The sequence below is a fragment of the Herpailurus yagouaroundi genome, unplaced genomic scaffold (genome assembly GCF_014898765.1).
Source record: "Herpailurus yagouaroundi ecotype Mexico unplaced genomic scaffold, PumYag 181, whole genome shotgun sequence".
Classification (NCBI taxonomy): domain Eukaryota; kingdom Metazoa; phylum Chordata; class Mammalia; order Carnivora; family Felidae; genus Herpailurus; species Herpailurus yagouaroundi.
The window spans coordinates 6415556-6434864 of NW_024412412.1; the positions used below are offsets into that span (position 1 = coordinate 6415556).

The 19309-nt window shown below is 45.1% G+C and overlaps 1 protein-coding gene and 2 long non-coding RNA genes across 14 annotated transcripts in view; 2 read left to right on the plus strand and 1 right to left on the minus strand.

Annotated features, from left to right (window-relative positions):
- LOC121039607 (uncharacterized) overlaps positions 1-19309 on the plus strand; it is an 82236-nt gene that overhangs the window by 50062 nt on the left and 12865 nt on the right. For 11 of the 12 annotated variants that reach the window (XM_040489828.1, XM_040489818.1, XM_040489817.1 and 8 more), the window contains one exon: positions 5742-5877. The exons of the other annotated variant lie outside the window; for it this stretch is intronic. In XM_040489828.1, coding sequence (XP_040345762.1) covers positions 5742-5877 — 136 coding nt within the window. The remainder of the gene's footprint in view (positions 1-5741; positions 5878-19309) is intronic. 12 annotated transcript variants of the gene reach the window in all.
- On the plus strand, positions 7259-10083 carry LOC121039610 (uncharacterized). The gene is made up of 2 exons (XR_005794879.1): positions 7259-7685; positions 9757-10083. It is a non-coding gene; the product is annotated as an uncharacterized LOC121039610 (long non-coding RNA).
- Positions 7512-8385, minus strand: LOC121039614 (uncharacterized). Its single transcript, XR_005794883.1, has 2 exons — positions 8177-8385; positions 7512-7648 (listed from the first exon to the last, which is right to left on the minus strand). It is a non-coding gene; the product is annotated as an uncharacterized LOC121039614 (long non-coding RNA).

Below are 19309 nucleotides of genomic sequence, written 5' to 3' on the forward strand. Positions count from 1 at the left end.
ATATATATATATATATATATATATATATATATATATATATATATACATATATATATTTCCATCTTTTCTCCCCTCAGAAAGTCCCCCTTAAAATTTCTTGCAGGGCTGGTGTAGTGGTCACAAACTCCTTTAATTTTTGTTTGTCTGGGAAACTTCTTATCTCTTCTTCTATTTTGAATGACAGCCTTGCTGGATAAAGAATTCTTGGCTGCATATTTTCCTGATTCAGCACATTGAATCTATCCCACCACTCCTTTGTGGCCTGCCGGGTTTCTGTGGATGGTCTGATGCAAACCTGATCTGTCTTCCCGTGTATGTTAGTGACTTTTTTCCCTTGCTGGTTTCATGATTCTTTCCTTGTCTGAGTATTTTGTGAATTTGACTATGATATGCCTTGTTGATGGTCGGTTTTTGTTGAATCTAATGGGGATCCTTTGTGCTTCCTGGATTTTGATGTCTGTGTCTTTCCCCAGGTTAGGAAAGTTTTCTGCTATGATTTGCTCACATAGCCCTTCTACCCCTATTTCTCTCTCTTCCTCTTCTGGGACCCCTATGATTCTGATGTTCTTCCTTTTTAATGAGTCACCGATTTCCCTAATTCTTAAATCGTGCTCTTTTGCCTTAATCTCCCTCATTTTTTCTGCTTCGTTATTCTCTATAAGTTTGTCCTCTATATCGCTGATTCTCTATTCTGCCTCATCCATCCTTGCCACCACTGCATCCATCCATGATTGCAGCTCAGTTATAGCATTTTTTGTTTCATTCTGGCTAGTTTTTACTTCTTTTATCTCTGCAGAAAGGGATTCTAATCTATTTTCAACTCCAGCTCGTATTCTTATTATCAATGATTCTAAATTCTGGTTCAGATGTATTACTTGTATCTGTGTTGGTTAAATCCCTGGCTTTCATTTCTTCGTGCTCTTTCTTTTGGGGTGAATTCCTTTGTTTTGTCATTTTGAAGGGAGAACAGGAATTAATCAGGTAGAAAAATTGAAATTAAAAAAATTAAAATAGAAAAATATTAAAATTAAAAATTAAATACACACATACACACACACAAATCGAATAGATGATGCTAGATCCTAGGTGTGTTTTGGTCTGGGTGTTGAAAGTGGTTTGACAGATTAGAGAAAAAAAAGGGGGGGAAGGAAAACAAAGGAATTTCTTTGAGAATTTAAAAAAATGAATACACTGAAGTAGACTAAAATAAGATAATGGGGGTAAAATAGAATTTGAAAAAATATACACAAAGTAAAGAATGTAGTAGGAAAAAATTAAGGAAAAATATTTTAAGAAGAATTAAAAATAAATATGAATTTTTCTTTTTCTGTATTTAAAAAAGAAAAGAAATAAAGGTAAAAAAGATAAAAAAAGAAAAACAAAGAAATCGTTTGAAAATTTGAGGAAGTGAATACACTGTAGTAGACTAAAATAAAATGATGGAAGCAAAATAGAATTTGAAAACATTTACATAAAAAATATACTAATAAAAATTAAAAATTTTTAAAAGAAATTGAAATAAAAATGAAGTTTTTCTTTCTGTATTCAAGAAAAAGAATAGAAATGAAAAAGAAAAAAGAAAAAGAAAAAAAGAAATTGTTTGAAAATTTGAAAAGGTGAATACCCTGAAGTAGACTAAAATAAAATGATGGAAGTAAAGTAGAATTTGAAAACATTTACAGAAAAGTAAAAATATAGTAATAAAAATTAAAGAAAGATATTTTTAATAAAAATTGAAAATAAAAATGAATTATTTCTCTTTCTGTATTCAAGAAAAAGAAAAGAATTGTAAAAGAAAAACAAAAAAGAAAAAAAAGAAAGAAAATTAAATAGATGAAGTAGGACTGCTAATAGATTGAATTAGGACTGAAATTGCTTCGTTTTCCCCTAGAAGTCAGTCTATGTAGCTCTTTATAGTCCATAAATTAAGCCAGCGGTGAGACTTGTGTTCTTGAAGAGCGAAGTTGGCCCAATGGGGTGGGGCTCAGTGTAACGTCTCCGCTCTCCACTAGGTGGCGCTGCTAGCCTGCTGGGGTGGATTGTTGCGGAGCTTGTAGGTACGCATGCGCATGCGCGGGAGCGGTGACCCTGCCTCCACGCAGCTACCCAGTGTGTTCTCCCGGATCAGCAATGGTGCACTGGTCCTCCGTCTTCAGCTCTCGTGCACTCCCCGCTTTTCCAGTGTCCGTGACCAGGCCCCAGGCAGTACCTCTCTCCCGAGTTTTGTCTCAGATGCGGCTGTTTTCCCCGGCCCCTTACTTCCGAACGACTGCGGCTTTGCCCCGTTCCGCCCGTCTGCCGGAGGCTCTCACCGGGCAATGGCCGAATGAGCAATGGCCGAATGTCGGCTGCCCCCAGGAACACCCGCTGGACCCTGCTGCTGTTGGTGCCCTGAGACTGCGGCCAGGTGCCAGCCCGTCCCAGAAAAAGTCCGCGAGACAGTGTAGCAGCAGCGTCTCAGGGATTATGGAAAATCCCAACACACATCTGGCACCTGGCTTCACCCTTAATGACCTTGACCCAGCACCGGCGAATGTGGCCGCCTTCCGGGGTCTGCTGGGACCAGGTGGCTTCAACAGTCTCTCCCAAATGCCCTTCCAGCAGTGGAACCGCTTTTCCCCGTGTGGCCCGAGAACCTCGCAGACCCCCCTCTGTTCCTGGGGATTCGCCCTTCCCACCAGAGCACTGCCAGGTATGGAGCTGTGGAGCTGCAGCCTTTGCGCTCCCCTTGTTTACAGTCTTAATGGAATTTAAACCCTCTCCTTTCTCCTTTCTCCCTTTTTAGTTTAGTCCCTGTGGCCGTTTCCAGTTTTCCACTTTCTCTCTAGCTGCTTTCGGGAAGGGGTGCTTTTCCCGTATTCTCCCTGCCTCCCCAGTCTCTGTCCTCTCTCCGCCCTCAAAAGCGGTTCTCTACCTTTTGCGGCTTCTTGCTCCCCAAATTCACCTGTCTGCGCCGCATACCGCTAAATTCTGTGGTTCAGGTCGTGCAGATTGTTGTGTTAATCCTCCAATCGGTTTTCTAGATATGTAGGATGGTTTAGTGTTGGTCTGGCTGTATTTCACGGGCGTGAGACACACAAAAAGCTTCCATGCTGTTCAGCCATCTTGGATCCTCCCCCTACCTTCTGTTCTGCCCACTTTTTAAAAAAAAATTTTTTTTTTAACGTTCATTTATTTTTGAGACAGAGAGAGACAGAGCATGAACAGGAGAGGGTCAGAGAGAGGGAGACACAGAACCCGAAACAGGCTCCAGGCTCTGAGCTGTCAGCACAGAGCCCGACGCGGGGCTCGAACTCACGGACCGCGAGATCATGACCTGAGCCGAAGTCGGCCGCTTAACCGACTGAGCCACCCAGGCGCCCCTGCCCATTTTTTAATTGGATTGTTTTTTCGGTGTTGAGTTGTACAAGTTCTTTATATATTTTGGATACTAACCCTTTATTGGATATGTCATTTGCACATCTCTCCTCCCATTCAGCAGGTTGTCTTTTAGTTGTGCTGATTGTTTCCTTAATCTTTGACAAAGCAGGAAAGAGTGCCCAACATAAAAAGACAGTCTCTTCAAGAAATGGCGTTGGGAAAACTGGCCAGCCACATGCAAAAGAATGTAACTGGACCACTTTCTCTCACTCTACACAAACATAAACTCAAAAATGGATTAAAGACCTGAATGTGAGACCTGAAACCATAAAAACCCTAGAAGAGAGCACAGGCAGTAATGTCTCTGATATTGGTGTTAGCAACATTTTTCTAGATATGTCTCCTGAAGCAGGAGGGAAAAAAATCAAAAATAAACTGTTGGGACTACATCAAAATAACAAGCTTCAGCACCGTAAAGGCAGTGTTTTTTTAATGATCTTAATACTTTCAGACCATGACGGCATGAAAATAAAGGGCAAAAATTAAAGTAAAACGCCTGGAAGAACAGAACAAGTGTTGTGACGTTTTTCATAAATTAACTGCACAACAGCTAAGAGTTATCACTGAACAGCCTATGGTGTAGGTAGAGCATTCTAATTTTAAATTCCTTCAAATAAGATATGGGCATTGAAAATACAGGTCCAGAATCAATTTATTTCATGGAAAGATAATTCAAATCAAACCTTTAATTGTTGGAAATGCAGAAGGGTTAAAGCCATCTAAAAATACAGAATAACTGTCTTCATTTTGCACAAAGGTTAAGAAAGAAGATTCTGAGGTTGCTGAAGCGCTTGCCAATTTTTGACACCCCCTGCTTTCATTCCTGTCAATAATCCCGTGAGACATTTTTTTTTAACAGTGTTTTGAGACAAAGCATAAGAATGGTTAGATTCGAGTATTCACTGACAGTAGAACTATTCTCATATTAATGTAAATATTAACCAAAAAAGAGCAAACTTTAACTCCAGATGTGTCCAGACATTTATAGGCCTTTCCTGTGGGTTATCACTGCGTACTAATAATTTTTGTTTAATCCCAGGTGAGGAAGTACAGAATGTTACAAACAGAACAATGATTGTCTATGTTCAGGGCCTGTAAACTCACTTCTAGCGAACAATGTGTGTGTGGAGACATTCTCCTTCTTGTTGTTTCTGTTCTGATTTTTGAAATTATATTTATTGCAATAATAACAATACATGCAGTAAGTTATTACAGTACATGTATTGCAAGAACTTACATTTATTGAAATGTTCTTTTATGTCTGTTGGATCTAATAATAGAAATAGGATTGATCATTTGTACGTTTTCAAAGGACATCAAGAGTTGGCACACACACTTCAAAAGAAAGTGTTTTCACCAGGGGGCGACTGGGAAGTGTTGCTCTGAAGGATGTGGTTGCCAGGAGGGAGGTGGAGGGCAGCCCCCCGGGTTCTGTTGGCAGGTAGGATGGGGTGGATGTCGCCTTTTGTATGTGGTAACATCCTTTCTCCAATGTAAGTTTCCCTCGCGTTTTGGATTCTTCTGTTTTCTCCAAAATCACTTTCTCTTTAGTGGGCACAGTGGTAAACCATCTGGCATCCCTGGCTTGGTGCCCAGAAAGCATCATTCCGAGGAGTAAATGATCCCAGCTTGAGGGGCGTGCTGTCGCCCCCTAGTGGCGGGAGACGCACTGCCACTCCATCACCAGGGGGATGGCCTTCCTCTCTCATTGTTCTGCAGCCAGAAAAACCCATGTCCCTTCTGATAAACATGAAAACCCCACACTCGTATCCTCCCCTCTTCCGCCCAAGGATTCTTGGGAATCATTGAATTTGCTCCATATTTTCGTCAGGTGAGATTTGGTCCAAACCTCCTTGAAGGTCGTAATACAAAAACAACAATAAAAATTGTTTTCGTTTGTCAAATACAGATAATACCGGAGCCTTGAGTGTGCTTATGTGAGCAGCTACCTCACTTACAAGAGTCGTATTCCCTTATGGGGACACACCTTCCTGATTGCCCATTGGTATTCCAGGTCACGCTGAAGGTCCCTTGAACAATCCTGGGGACTTATTATTTTTAAAAAATGTGTATTTATTTATTTTGAGAGCGAGAGAGAGAACAGGAGCGCGTGTGAGTTAGGGAGGAGCAGAGAGAGAGAGAGAGAGGGAGAGAGAGAATCCCAAGCAGGCTCCGTGCTGCCAGCGTGGGATGGTGACCTGAGCCGAAGCCGAGTGGTTTTCTTATTATTTTACATTGTGGGGTATAAAGTGCAGTGATGTTCGCTTTTCATTGCTCTTGCTTCTCTCCCTTCCCTCCCTCTCTCCCTCCTCTTTCTATAGCTCGCCCTCGACCTGTCTGGTCTTGGGGACGGACCGTGATGTGCATCGTGATCCTGTAGCACCGAGTGCGTACAGGCAAGTCAGGACAGCCACCTGGGTCACCTCCTGTGATCCACGTGCCAGTGGGAGGTGGGAGGTGAGTGCGTGGAGGAGGTGGGTGTGCAGGGAGCAAATGAAGCCCCACAGCTGCTGGCCGCTGGGCTTCAGGGAGACCCCAGTCCGCCCCTGTTACCCTACGGTCTCCTGGGAAGCAGTGCCCGTGGCTCTATTTCCCTCTCCGTTTGTGTAGGGAAGGAAATGAGATGATACAGGGAGGGGCTGTTTGAAATGGGGAGGCACTCGTGGTGTTACTGTCCTGGAATGCTCTTACCCCGTCCCGTTTGGGGGAGGGCTTTCTCTGTTTGCTTACTGCTGGGGGCTCATCTACAGAAATATCCGAGCAGGGGATATCCGGAGAAGGCACGGGGGGGGGGGGGGGGGCGCGGGCAGGAGCAGGTGCCTAGAGCACACCCGTGCTGATTCAGGAGTATCCGGCTTAGGTGAAAGTTGGTGTCGTGAGACTGGGGCTGGGGCTCCTTGGCTTTGACGTTGACCTCTGCCCGCCCACTGCAGCTGGGCTGCCCCTGGGGCAGCCCACAGGTCATCACCTTCAGCTATGACTCTGGGCAGGTAAGTCAGGACACAAGACGCCACTTTCCCCTCTGCTCCCCTTGGCAGCGTGCGCTTGAGGTCTGGGAGCTGCACGGGGCCGTCTACACGCACGGCTCCACCACCGGTCTGTGTTCCTGCCCCAGGCGGACAGGCTGAGGTGTCTGAAGCGAACGTGCCAAGGACCTTGACGAGTTCTGGCTGCACAGGCGCGTCCTGCCAGGCGGAGCAAAGATAGCAGGAAACTTCGCGGAGAATTTGGCGAGAAGTCCAGTAGAAGTGATCCTTGATGCCCCTCCTCCACCTCCTCCCGGCCTCTTTATTTATCCATTTTTAACGTCTAGACATAACGGACATTTTTACAAAGGCTACACGTTGTATTTGCCAGGTTTTGATTGAAGCATGATTTGCAGGACATGAAAAGCACAGATCCTGAACGTCCAGTAGGATGAGTTGACAAATGCGTTTCACCTCTGTCACCCACATCGCCATAAGATATGGGATGTCTCTACCGAGCCCCGAGCTTCCCCTTCGACTCTCTGCAACTCACTACCCACCCGGCTGGATTCTGCTCATGAGCTGGCGGTGAGGTCAGGACAAGTCCCTAGCAAGGCAAAGACCCTACGTTTCGTAATCTGATCAGTGTGTTCCTATATTTTACTACCAGTAGTTCTGAACTGTCAGCTCACACAGCCTTCTATTGTGGTTTCTTTTTCTTTCTTTTTTTAAATTTTTTTAAATGTTTTTATTTATTTTTGAGACAGAGACAGAGCATGAGCAGGAGAGGGGCAGAGAGAGACGGAGACACAGAATCAGAAGCAGGCTCCAGGCTCTGAGCTGTCAGCACAGAGCCCGATGAGGGGCCCGAACTCATAGACCATGAGATCATGACCCGAGCTGAAGTCGGACGCTTAACCGACTGAGCCACCCAGGCGCCCCGGTTTATTTTTCAATAATAATTCCCTACGACCTTTGGTGCAACAGTGGGCATTAGCCCCCCAGGAAGAGCGAACCCTGTTCCCTGGCTCAAGACAGGGAGGGAGGCACATGTGATCTGTCTTGTGCTTGGCCTAGTTCAGGGACTCCATGAATTTCCTTGAAACAGTGACTAAGAGTCAACGCTGGGAACAAAGAAGGGCTTAATCATTTACTGGGCTCAGACCTTGTGGCTCACCTCCAGAGGTGAGAGGCAGAGAGAGTCAGAGGCATCGCCCGGACGGCAAGCAGGAGTCCCCGCTTGTGCAGCACGAGCATGGAGTCTGGGAAGGGTGAGAAGGCTGTGTTTGTCACGTGCTGGTGAGCCGCTGAAGTGAGGCGGGTGGTCTCCTGCCCTCACACAGAGGAGGGTCTGCTGCTTGGACACCTGGGGCCTGGCTGACCCTGGAGGGTCTGTCCCTACTCCAAACGCTTTCGTGTATGAGCCCACCAGACCAGAGCCCACAGCCCAGCCACCTCCACCATCAGACTCTCACACTCGGGGCCACTGTGCACCTGCTGTATTAACCCCAGGTTACGGGCCAGACAAGGAGGGTCCTGAAGCCCACTGGTTATTCAGACCACCCAGTCCTAAACCTGTGTCGCCCACCTCACCCACTCCTTCCCGTGGGAACCACCACAAAAACCTGTGCCCACAGTCCCCTGCACCTCTGCCCACTGACTGGCCCTGCTCCCCTCATGGCACAAGGGATGCCCTCTTCCTTTTGGGAATAGTAATAAAACTCAATTTACGATGGCACTCATCTCCTGATCAGTTGACCTCATCATTCCTGAATAATAATAAAACCTACCTTTTAAAAACATGGATGGAAACCAACTATTCATTTGCCCCTGGTTCCCCCACTTTGGAAGGGCTGGAGCTCAGGGGGAAGCTGTGACTGGTACACATTCTGCTCCAGGGAACAGCAGCATAAGGTTTGTGGAGGTGGCCGAAATCGTGGCCGAGGAAAGCCCTGTGCCGGACAAGTAGCTGAGGGCAGCCGTCTCCTGGGACTCTCTCCAGTGGGTGACGGAGGCCGGAGAGACTTTCCCAGGAATGGGCTATTCCCACTTAGCTCTTAAAGGCAGAGACAGCAGAGAAAACCACAGAAGGATGAGTAGTCAAATTCTGGTTAAAACGGCCGTGGGACTTTGTGGGCTTTACACGTTCTTCGAGGAGCTCCGGGTCCGAGGCAATACAGCAGGTGGCAGCAGCCATGATGATGTCATAGTAGTGACAGTAACAAACACTCAACACAAGCATTCTGCCTGCCCTGTGCCAGACCCGTGCTAACACCACCCCCCTATGGTGGTAACTCGTTACTACTGTTAATAGTAACTAGGTGCTATATGATTCCCTTTTACGAGGAGGGAAACAGAAGCACAGAGATGCAGTGATCTGTTCAAGCGCACACAATGAAGGAAAAGCTGGGCTCTGAGCCCAGAATGGTGCCATCCGCTTGTCTGCTCTGGAAGATCGGGGCTCCTCACACACAAGGCTTAGTCTGTGCTCACAATTTTAAACATTTGAGTCCAAACTTCAGTGGAACGAATGGAGAATTGCTAAATGGCTTTAATCCTCAAGTTTTTAGACTTGCTTTTATCTTGAAAAGCTTGTGGGGCTGGCCCACGATGCCCGGGGAACATGTTTCAACAGAATTGCAGGGTAGAGCCATGTAATATGAATGTGGAATTTCAACAGGGATGTGGTCCCTTGAGCAGGTAGACGGTCCCGGCTGGGACCATCTCTGCCCTCACAGAAGTTGGAGGCTGTGGAAGCAGGACTGAACAAGGAGACACATAAACAGGACCATTTCAGATGCCGGCCAAGTGTCCTGAAGGAAACAAGCAGAATGATGTGATAGAGGATCCTGGGTGTGCATGCACATGGCACTTAAGGTCCCATGAATTTTTTTTTAAAGTTTGTGTATTTTGAGAGCAAGAGAGAGACAGTGTGTAAGCGGGAGAGGGGCAGAGAGAGAAGGAGGGGGAGAGAATGAATCCCAAGCAGGCTCCATGGTGCTGTCTGCACAGAGCCCGATGTGGGGCTCGAACCCACGAACCGTGAGATCTTGACTTGAGCCGAAATCAAGATCAGACCCTCAAACCACTGAGCCACCCAGGCGCCCCAAGGTCCGATGAACTTAAGTCAATATATGGAGAATTCCTCCCTAAATGAATACTTGGCTGCTGGCTGGCAGGCGGGAGAAGGGAAGTCTAGGGGGACCTACTGTGCACACGTGGTCAAGGACGGGAGACTTTCATCCTGCAGCACAAGGTGTGTAAATTTCGGCACCCAGGGTGGTCCAGGAACTCCAGCAAAACCCGGTCCCATCTGGAGGGTCCCAGTCCTTCCTTCCAACATGACTGGTAATTTACACCTTGTCCGCAGGCCGCTCTAACGTAGGATGCCCCAAACGGAGCCAGCACCTTACTTCCCAGATCTCTTGCCAGCTCTTTCCCCAAGCCCCAGGCTTCATGGAGGACGTGACCACACACCTGGGTATGAGTCACCATCGATGCCTTTCTGTCTCTCACCTCCCAGTTCAAGCCATGACTGATTCCTGTTCATCGTGTCTCCTGGTGGTTCTGGGATCTGTCCCAGCCTCCCCATCTGTAAGGGACAGACTCTACTACCTAGTTGGGAAGTTTGTCTTGCAAGAACCATTGTACTTTGTAGACTAACTCGGGTATTTCTGGATTAAAGGCTTAAATAATGTTTGTCTGTCACTGTAGAACTTGTGAAAAGCATTTGGAGGTAAGGAGGACGGAGGCAGGACAGCACTTCCCCGGGAGAATTTTTGGGAGAGTCTGTGGTAGTGGTGTGGGCATGTTTCACGACTCCTGGAAAGGCGGCACCCTTAAGCAGCACCCCTTTCACGTTGCACATGCTGTTGGACTATAGACTCTTCCTGAAGAATTTGCTCTTGTCCAAAGCCAAGGCCAGTGCTCTGAATTGAGCGGTGAGGCCCCTGGGTGACGGCATCTGTATTAGCAAGCAGAGCTGCATAACAAAGTCCCAGAGACTGGGGGGCTTAAACAACAGAAGTTTATTTTCTTGAAGTTCTGATGGAGGTCTGGGGTTGCAGTCTTGACAGGGCTGTTTCCTTCTGGGAACATTGAGGGAAGGATCTGCTCCAGGCCTCTCTCCTTGGTTTGTAGGCGACCGTCTTGCCCCCAAGTCTGCACATGCTTTTCCTTCTGGATGTGTCAGTGTCCTAATCTCCTCTTAGAAGGACAGCAGCCATATTGGATTAGCACCCACCCTGATGGCCTCATTTTAACTTAATTCCCTCTTCAAAGACTGTAAGTAGTCACATTATGAAGTGTTGGGAGTTAGGACTTCAACATATGAATTTGGGGAGAACACAATGTAGACCACAAGAGTATCCTCGAGGAAACCCTGGTGGCCGGTGTGGCTGGAACAGAGCAACTGAAGTAGAGAGGCGGGAGGTGAGGCCAGAGGTAGCTATGAGCCAGTCTCACAGTCCCTACAGCTTGTGGTGATTACTTGAGATGTGAAGAGGGATGGGAAACCATTTTAAAGTTTTGAGGAGGGAAGTGATGTGATCTCACTGTGCCTGCTGTGTGGGAGATGGGCAACAGTGGCCCCCAGTGTCAGCCCGGAGAGCAGTGACGGTAATTACGGCAGCCCAGGTGAGAAGTGATGGCAGTGGCAGGTAAACGTCCAATTCAGGGTTTATTTTGCAGGTAGAGGCAGTGGCACCTGCCGATGGAGAACGTGGGATGAGAGGCATTAGAAAAATATTTTTTGGTCATGCCCAGCTGTGGGAGTGGTGGCTTCATAGCCTGAGATGTGGCCTCCAGGGGAGGGGTGAGCTGGGGAGACGCAGGGCCAGGAGTTTACTTTCAGGCACCAGGAGTGAGATTCTCAGGACTGTAATCAGAAAAGGTGTGCTCGAGACTGGAGTTCAGCGGGGTGGCTGGAGCTGATGATACAAATGTGTAAGTCATTCCAAAATTGACCTTCTGGGGGCACGTGAGTGGCTCAGTTGGTTAAGTGTCTGACTTCAGCTCGGGTCATGATATCATAGTCTGTGAGTTCGAGCCCTGCGTAGGGCTCTGTGCTGACAGCTCGGAGCCTAAAACCTGCTTCGGATTCTGTGTCTCCTTCTCTCTCTGCCCCTCCTCCACTTGTGCCCTGTCTCTCAAAAAATAAATAAATGTAAAAAAAAATTCAAAATTGACAGTCTTTAGCACCCTAAATTCGAGAAAGGTTATCTAGGCAATGAAACTTGTTAGAAAAGATTGACATTTGAATGATATTTGATCAGTGCCCGAATGTATTGTACGGACTTTGGGGTTCAGAATTTAATATTCAAGGACATTGTGGGGGCTGAGAACTTTTGGCAGGCTGTATAGAAGTCCTCAGTGGTTGTCACCTGCTGCCTGGTGACCTATTCCTACCCAGGGGGAAACTGTATATTAACATCTTCCCAGAACTCCATTTCCGCTCTGTTCCTCCCCTACCCTAGTAACGTCTCATTTAGGTAAACCAAGGGCAACACCCTAATTCTGAGACTTCTCTGCAGATTAGCAATTCTGGGAGAGACTAAGTCAGAGCCTGGACGGCCTGCACACTTCCTGCAAGGTGGAAAGCAGGCAATTTTTCTATTTTTTCCCAATCTACTTTGTGAAGTAGCCTCTTTCCGTCTTCAAGCCAAGATGCTATAGCGAGGTGAGCGGTTTGTCCCTGGGTGAATTCAAACTGTCTTTATGTTTCCTAAACATTTTTATTGGGCAAAATAAAAGAGGAACAGTCTTATTTGCATCATAATAAACTCGGTGTAGGTGGCAGGGGACGTTCTCCTTGACGCTTCTGGCTTCCTGACTGTTCAGGCTCCACACCAGATCTGCGCCCCATCCCCAGACTTCTGCGGGAAGCAAGATCAGAGTGTGAATCTACTCATGGGGATTGGAGAAGACCCCAGGGGTTGTCCCATAACCGCTGCTGAGGCTCAGAGAAGGGAGCTGACCTGCCAGGTCCCATTATGGGGAGAGGGAGCGTGAGCCACATGATCAGAATCGGTGCTGTCGCGTACTAGCTTTGAGACCCTGGGCAAGCCCCTCAACCTTTCTGTTTCTTGGTTTCCAAATTCTCAAAAGAAGGATACAGACAATAGTGTGTCTATGATAAGGTAGCTCCTTCACAGGATCATTTGAGGATTACAAGAGATAATGGTGGTGAGGTTCTTAGCACAGCTGTGGCATCCTGATGGTAGCCCTGGAGGCTCTGTCATCATTTTAGGAGACTTTTGAGGTCTTTGTGCCCCAGCTGCGACGTTCTTGCACACACCATCCTTCTGTGAGTTGTACTGAGATCTAATCCCTAAAGGCAGGGCTCCCTACACATGTATTAGGGTGGTGTTCTGGCCACAGGCTATGCAGTCGGCCAGGCCAGTGCTGCTGTTCCACATTGTATAAATGACACCTGCCCTTGTCACTCTACTGTGTGACAGGATCATAGCAGTGGGCAGAAGCCTAGCGTGGGCCCTAGATACTGACTTGGGGCTTAGGAAGTTCAACATAATTCGCATACCTCCAGTGACGCATCCTTATTCAAATGCCAGAATTCTGTGTAACACTAAGAATGATACAACAAAATAAAAGGATGTATGGTCTCTGCTCTTGGTTCATTCACTATTTGTTTTCGTTTGACTTCCCAGAAACATTAGGAAATAAATCATTTGGGATGTCAAAGATTTTTGGATAGGTGGAAGTCTATCCCTGAGAATTGAATTTCAAAGACTTAGTCGTAACATTTTTGTGTGGAAAACTGGATGGGTTACAGTTTCATTTCAATTTCTTCTTAAATAGACACCACTGTATGTTAATTCAACTTTTTCTTGTACAATTAAATAATTATTATGATTATACATTATTGTTCTATTGATGCGTAGGGTTCTGTGTCCCTATAAAGATAGTCTCACGGGGTGCCTGAGGGGCTCAGTCCATTGAGTGTCTCACTCTAGATTTAGGCTCAGGTCATGATCCCAGGGTCATGGGACCCAGCCCCAAGGTGAGCATGGAGTCTGGAGCTGAGTAAGATTCACTTTCTCTCTCTCACTCTCAAAAAAAAAAAAAAAAAAGTCTCACAGCAATCATCTTTCTGAGTTCTTAGGTCTGTTCTGCATATCGTTTGGAAGGAGGCACAGAGAGAGGAAGACAGAGAATCCCAAGCATGCTCCACACTGTCAGCATGGAGTCTGACGTGGGGCTCAAACCCACAAAACCATGAGATCATGACCTGAGCTGAAACCAATAGCTGGATGCTTAACCAACTGAACTACCCAGGCACCCCTATTCTGTATATTGGTCTATTTCCTTCATATCTGTGCTCACAGACACTGCTTGCTTCAGGTAGAACAGCTTAAAATCTGCTTAAATGTGCTTTAAAGAAGTGTTTGAAACTTTATGTTGTCCACCTTCTCTGTCTTTTTCTATGGTTCCTGATATTTGTGACATTCTTAGAACAATCTACCCTATATCAAGATCACAAAGGTATCTTAATTGATTTTTTTCTTTACATTTGAACCTCTGTGATAATTGGAGTCTATTTGGATAGAAGGAATGCATTGGGAATCACGTTTTGTTTTTCCGGTCAGATGTTTACTCGGTTTCCTTAAACTAGTGATTAACATGTCTGAATTTCCCCCTTTGCTTTCAAATGCTGAATTCTCACCTACGTGGCTGAAATTCTATTCCTTTTGTTTTCACTAAAGCACCTCTTTCTTCACTCTTCCTCACTGTTTAACTTCTGTATGGTAGCTATTCTTTTAAAATATATCCGGACAAGCCTCATCACCCTCCTTTTTATTATGCTCCTAGCTAGGGTCATAGTTCTATCTAGTTCCCAATGAACTAAAAGAAATGACACTCAAGCCGTTTTCAGAAAACTCATTTGGATTTTGATTGGATTGAATTAAATTTATATATTCATGTGGGGAATAGGTAGTTTATAATATAATGTCTCTTTAACATCGAGGAAATTGTGCCCCTGACGCGTAAGTGTTCTTTATTATCTGCAGGATAGTTATATCCTTTTATCCATCCAAGTTATGCAAATGTATTTTATGCATGTTGTAGGTATTTTATGGATTTTATGGTTGTCGTTAGATGTGGTGGTGTAATTTGGTTTGGGACTTGATTTGCTACTGTGATTGGGACGTTTTGTGTGTATGGGAAGAGGCTATACCCGCAGACACAGAAATTGAAATATTTGATTTATAAAAAATTTTCAGCCTCTGTAGATTTAGACTGGGTAAGTTGGAAAAGCTTGACAAGACCTAATGGCGGTGGGTACATGGAGAAAGACAAACATTAATGCTCTCCCAGTGGGACTGTGAATTCATGCAAATTTTCCTATGGAGCCTTTGACTATACACATATTTATAATATGCATACCATTTGACTTAGCAATACTAATTCTAGAAATTTATCCAAAGGAGTATACTGGACAGTTCACAAAAAGTATGTCCAAATATTCATCATGTTATTGCGCATAACAATAGAAAGTTGGAACTAATGTAAGTATGTGTCAGGAGATTTATTAAATAAATCATGATATAGTCTTAGGATGCAATTTCTTGCAGCCATAGAAATGGTAATGTGTCTAAATGTATATGCATACATTTACATATCTACATGGAGAATTGTCCTGGATTGGTTATTGAATGAATAAAGCAGGTCTTGATCAGCATATATTCTGTGATACAACCCGGAAAATGTGTGTATAAATATGTTCTGTGTCTGGAAAGGTGTTAAACATCTAATTGGGATTTCAGTCCACTTACACTCTCTTTTTCATACTCTCCTAACTTTTATACTTTTTAAAAAAGCTTGAATCATTTTAAACTCTCTTCCACTCCCCCTTCCCCCCCCACCCTATTCCCCCAGAATTAAGTTATATCATTGTAAAAACAATAAAAAAATTAAAAGTTGCTAATGTGTCCTAAAGCAAAGTGCTGGAAATAAAGACTAGCTTGGAATAACATTTAGGTCAAAATAAATAGTCCCTAGAGGGCACTTTTCTCCCCTAACTCACAATAGCTATTGTTTAAACTTGCGTTCTAGGCAATGGACTGACGACTTTTAGATGACTGATGTCATTCAGACTCAGGACTGGCTGAGTCAGGTGGTATATTGTTTCCCCTTGCAGGAGCTGGAGGGTGCCCACAATTGTGGGGTGCAGCACACAGCAGGTGGGGCAGAGCAAGCTTGCGTGAGGGGAGCCCCACTCAAAATACCAGTGGGGAGTGTGTGGCCTTCCACATCCACTTTTTCTACAACCCAGTTTTCCTGCTTCTCCTGTCTGGAAACAGCCTTCATGTCCAGCAGCACGAGATTTAGAAAGCATTTTTATAGAGGGGATCGTTCAACTCCTGGTTTCAGGGTTGTGAGTTCGAGTCCCACATTGAGAGATTACTTTAAAAAATAAAAATCTTAAAAACACATGTTCTAGAAATTGATAAATTACATGTACAGTTTTCATAGAAAAAGTCCTAGGAATGGATGATGTGAAAATTTATTTTGTTAGTAATTTTCAAAATTGAAAAAGCTATGCAAATACCGCCTGAGTAGGCATAGCGGCCCCAACTGGGCTTAAAATATTAAACATAAGGCAAATCGATCTCAGATCCTTCTTTTCATTTTTCTTGTTTGTTTTATTTCTTCCATTTCTTTTCTTATCACAAAAGCAATTCATGCTTAACATAGGAAAGAAATGTGAAAATATACATTGAAGGAGAAACCTGAGAACCACCTGTAACCCAATCCTTCCAGGAGGACTATTATTTCATGAATATTCTGTTGGAACCTGTTTTGTATATATTTATTATACTTAAGTAAAAGCGACATCTTACTATTTATGCTCTTTTGTGACCAGTGATGATTTATCTGCTGCATTTTCTTTTATTGGATGTTTGGTTTGTATCTTTAAAAAAAAATTGCTCTGTCAGTTGGTTAAGCATCTGACTCTGGCTCAGGTCATGATCTCACAGTTTGTGGGTTCGAGCCCTGTGATGAGCTTTCTCCTGTCACCACAGAGTCTGTTTCGGATCCTCTGTCCCCCTCTCTCTCTGCCCCTCCCCTGCTGTCTCTTTCTCTCAAAAATAAACATTAAAAACATAAATTGAAAAATTGCTCTGATTAAAGTTAGCACAGGGAAATGAAAGCAATAAAAGGGCAAAGGGGGAATTAAAAAACAGGAAAAAACTTAAAATTCTGAAAAACTAACGAAAATGGTTATAAAACCCAGGTAAGATGATGACGCTAATGATAAAACTAATCGGTAGCGCACCAAAGTTACCAAGACTGGGCAAACCAGAGACTGGGGAGATTTGTTTCTGACAAATTAATGTTTAAAGCTGCTTGGTTTTGTTCACATTGCTTCTCTCTCTCCCTCTCTCTGTAAAATATATTATATGCTCTGGGGCGCACTCTCTGGCTCCAGAAGGCTCAGAGTCTACCTGGCAGGAAGACTCGTTTTCCAGGAGGGGCCCCCCAGCTTCAGAGAGTAGACTCTCCCTCGTCTGTAAGAGGCCAAGAGAGTCTCCCTTCTCCCCATCCTCATCCTCTCTCCACTCTGGCGTCACTATAGCAGCCAACGTTGTTTCGTTTGTTTGTTTTTAGCATGACTCTGTTCTGGGGAAGCTCGGCCTTCTCCAAGGAGTGCTCACTGAGTTCAATGTGGATTGGGGGCTCTGGAGGGAGCCACTCTCCCCTCTCCCCACACAGGCCCAGCCTCTCCCTCCTGGCCCAAGAAGGCCCAGAGGAAGCCTGGAGGCATGCTGAGGCAGCTGGGGAATGCACTGTCCACCCCCACACCCTCGGCCTGCCCACACCAACGAGGTCTTAAAGATGTGCAAACATCAGGGGCACCCTTGAAGGGGAAGATGAGTCATTGCTGGCTCGGGCCTCCAGGTGTGTCTGGGGAGCATCAGGCGCTCCAGCTTGGGTATGACATTGCTTATAGTCCCGCTCCTGACACGTCTGCTTCACTTTCTCCCAGCTTCATTATGTCGCTGAAGGAAGCCGATGGTGGTCACGTGTGGCTCTGGAGTTCTCAGGGAGACTGTCAGAAGAAATATCCTGCCTCCACACTCTATCAAGAAGGCTTCTTTTGTTCTGATAACTGTGTGGGCTCCAGCAGCAGGTGTGTGGGTGAAGAGCGTCTCTGGTATCAGACTTGGATATCTGGCAACCGGAGATAGTAGCAGGCCTAGCCAAAGCTAGACTTACAGGTATGCCAAGTAATGGCATCTTCCCAGCTCCAACAGCCCTGGAGAATTCTGGAAAGAGGCAGGCAATCCAGGAAGTCAGTGTCTGGTTTCTCCAGCATACAGGGACCTGGCCACTGCACTGCTGATGGGGCCAGACCCACCATTTCCAGAGATGAACCGGCAGGTGTAAAGAAAGGCTCAGGTTTCAAGACACGGTGGAAAAGATCTGAGAGTGATCTTGAGGCTTGGTTTGGCGATCAGCATGGCATGACTCTGAGCCCCAAATTTTGGGGTCTGAGGCTTTTGAAAATAACGTTGAGAGAATATTTTTTTTTATTGTAAGGGAAATAAACCAAAGACAGCATATAAAAATGCAAATAAAAAAAGCAGTAACAACTTTAAATCTAACTACACGGCAGCTCTGTGGATAAGAAAAAAGGAAAAATGTATTTCTTCAACAAATGTTTATTCAGTTTCTAGTTTCCTCTATATTCCAAACACAGTATTAAGCACTGGGGATACAGCAGAGAACAAAAAGGACAAAAGTGCCTGCCATCACAGAGCTTACATCCCAGTGTGTGGGAGAGAGGGAGACAGGAAGACAAGCATGGATGAGGAAATCATCAAATAGTGTTATGAGATGAATGGCATCCCCCAGAATGCTTATGTTGAAATCCTAACCCCCAGGACCTCAGAATGTGACTGTATTTGGAGATGGGGCCTTTAAAAGGTGATTAAGTTAAAATGAGGCCAATAGAGTGGGTCTACCCCATTATGAGTGGTGTCCTCATGAGGAGAGGAAATATGGCCACAGGAAGAGATATGAGCACACAGAGAGAAGGCCATGTGAGGACCCCACAAGAAGGTGACTATCTACAAGACAAAGAGAGTGGTCTCAGGAGAAACCAATCTTACGGCACCTTGGTTTTAGATTTCTAACTTCCAGAACTGTGAGAAATACATCCCTATCGTTGAAGTTACCCAGTCTGTGGGACTTTGTGATGGCGGCTCTAGAAAACGAATGCAAATAGTTTATAAGATGTTAAGTGTAATGGAGAATAGGGAACAAGGTCAGGGGTATGGGGCCATGCACATCTGTGGGGGAAGTATATTCCAGAAGAGGGTGCCAAGGCCCAGGGTGGGAGGGGGCAGGAGGCAGGTGAGGAGGGCGAGAGCAGCCAAGTCAGAGCTGTATGTGCAAAGATTTTGGATTTGCTCTGAGTGAATCCATTTTGGTAATTAATAAAAGTCCTTTTGGTTTTCTTTATTGGGTTTATGAGATAGTAAGTTAACTAGATGGATGATAGATGATAGACAGGTAGATGATAGATTACATCACATTTAAGAAAATTTGACTTAGGGGAGCCTGGGTGGCTCAGTTGGTTAAGCGTCCAACTCTTGATTTTGGCTCAGGTCATGGTTCTTGGGATCGAGCCCTGCATCAGGCTATGTGCTGACAACATGGAGCCTGCTTGATATTCTCTCTCTCTTTCTCTGCCTTTCCGCTGCTCACGTACACCCTCTCTCACTCGAAAGAAAGAAAGAAAGAAAGAAAGAAAGAAAGAAAGAAAGAAAGAAAGAGAAAGAAATTTTGATTTCTATATTGAATTTATAAATCTCTGAATATGCTATTCCTTTGTATTTATAAAAACCTTATTTTGTGTCCTCACTAAATTTTAAATTTTATTCATATGCTTCTTACAC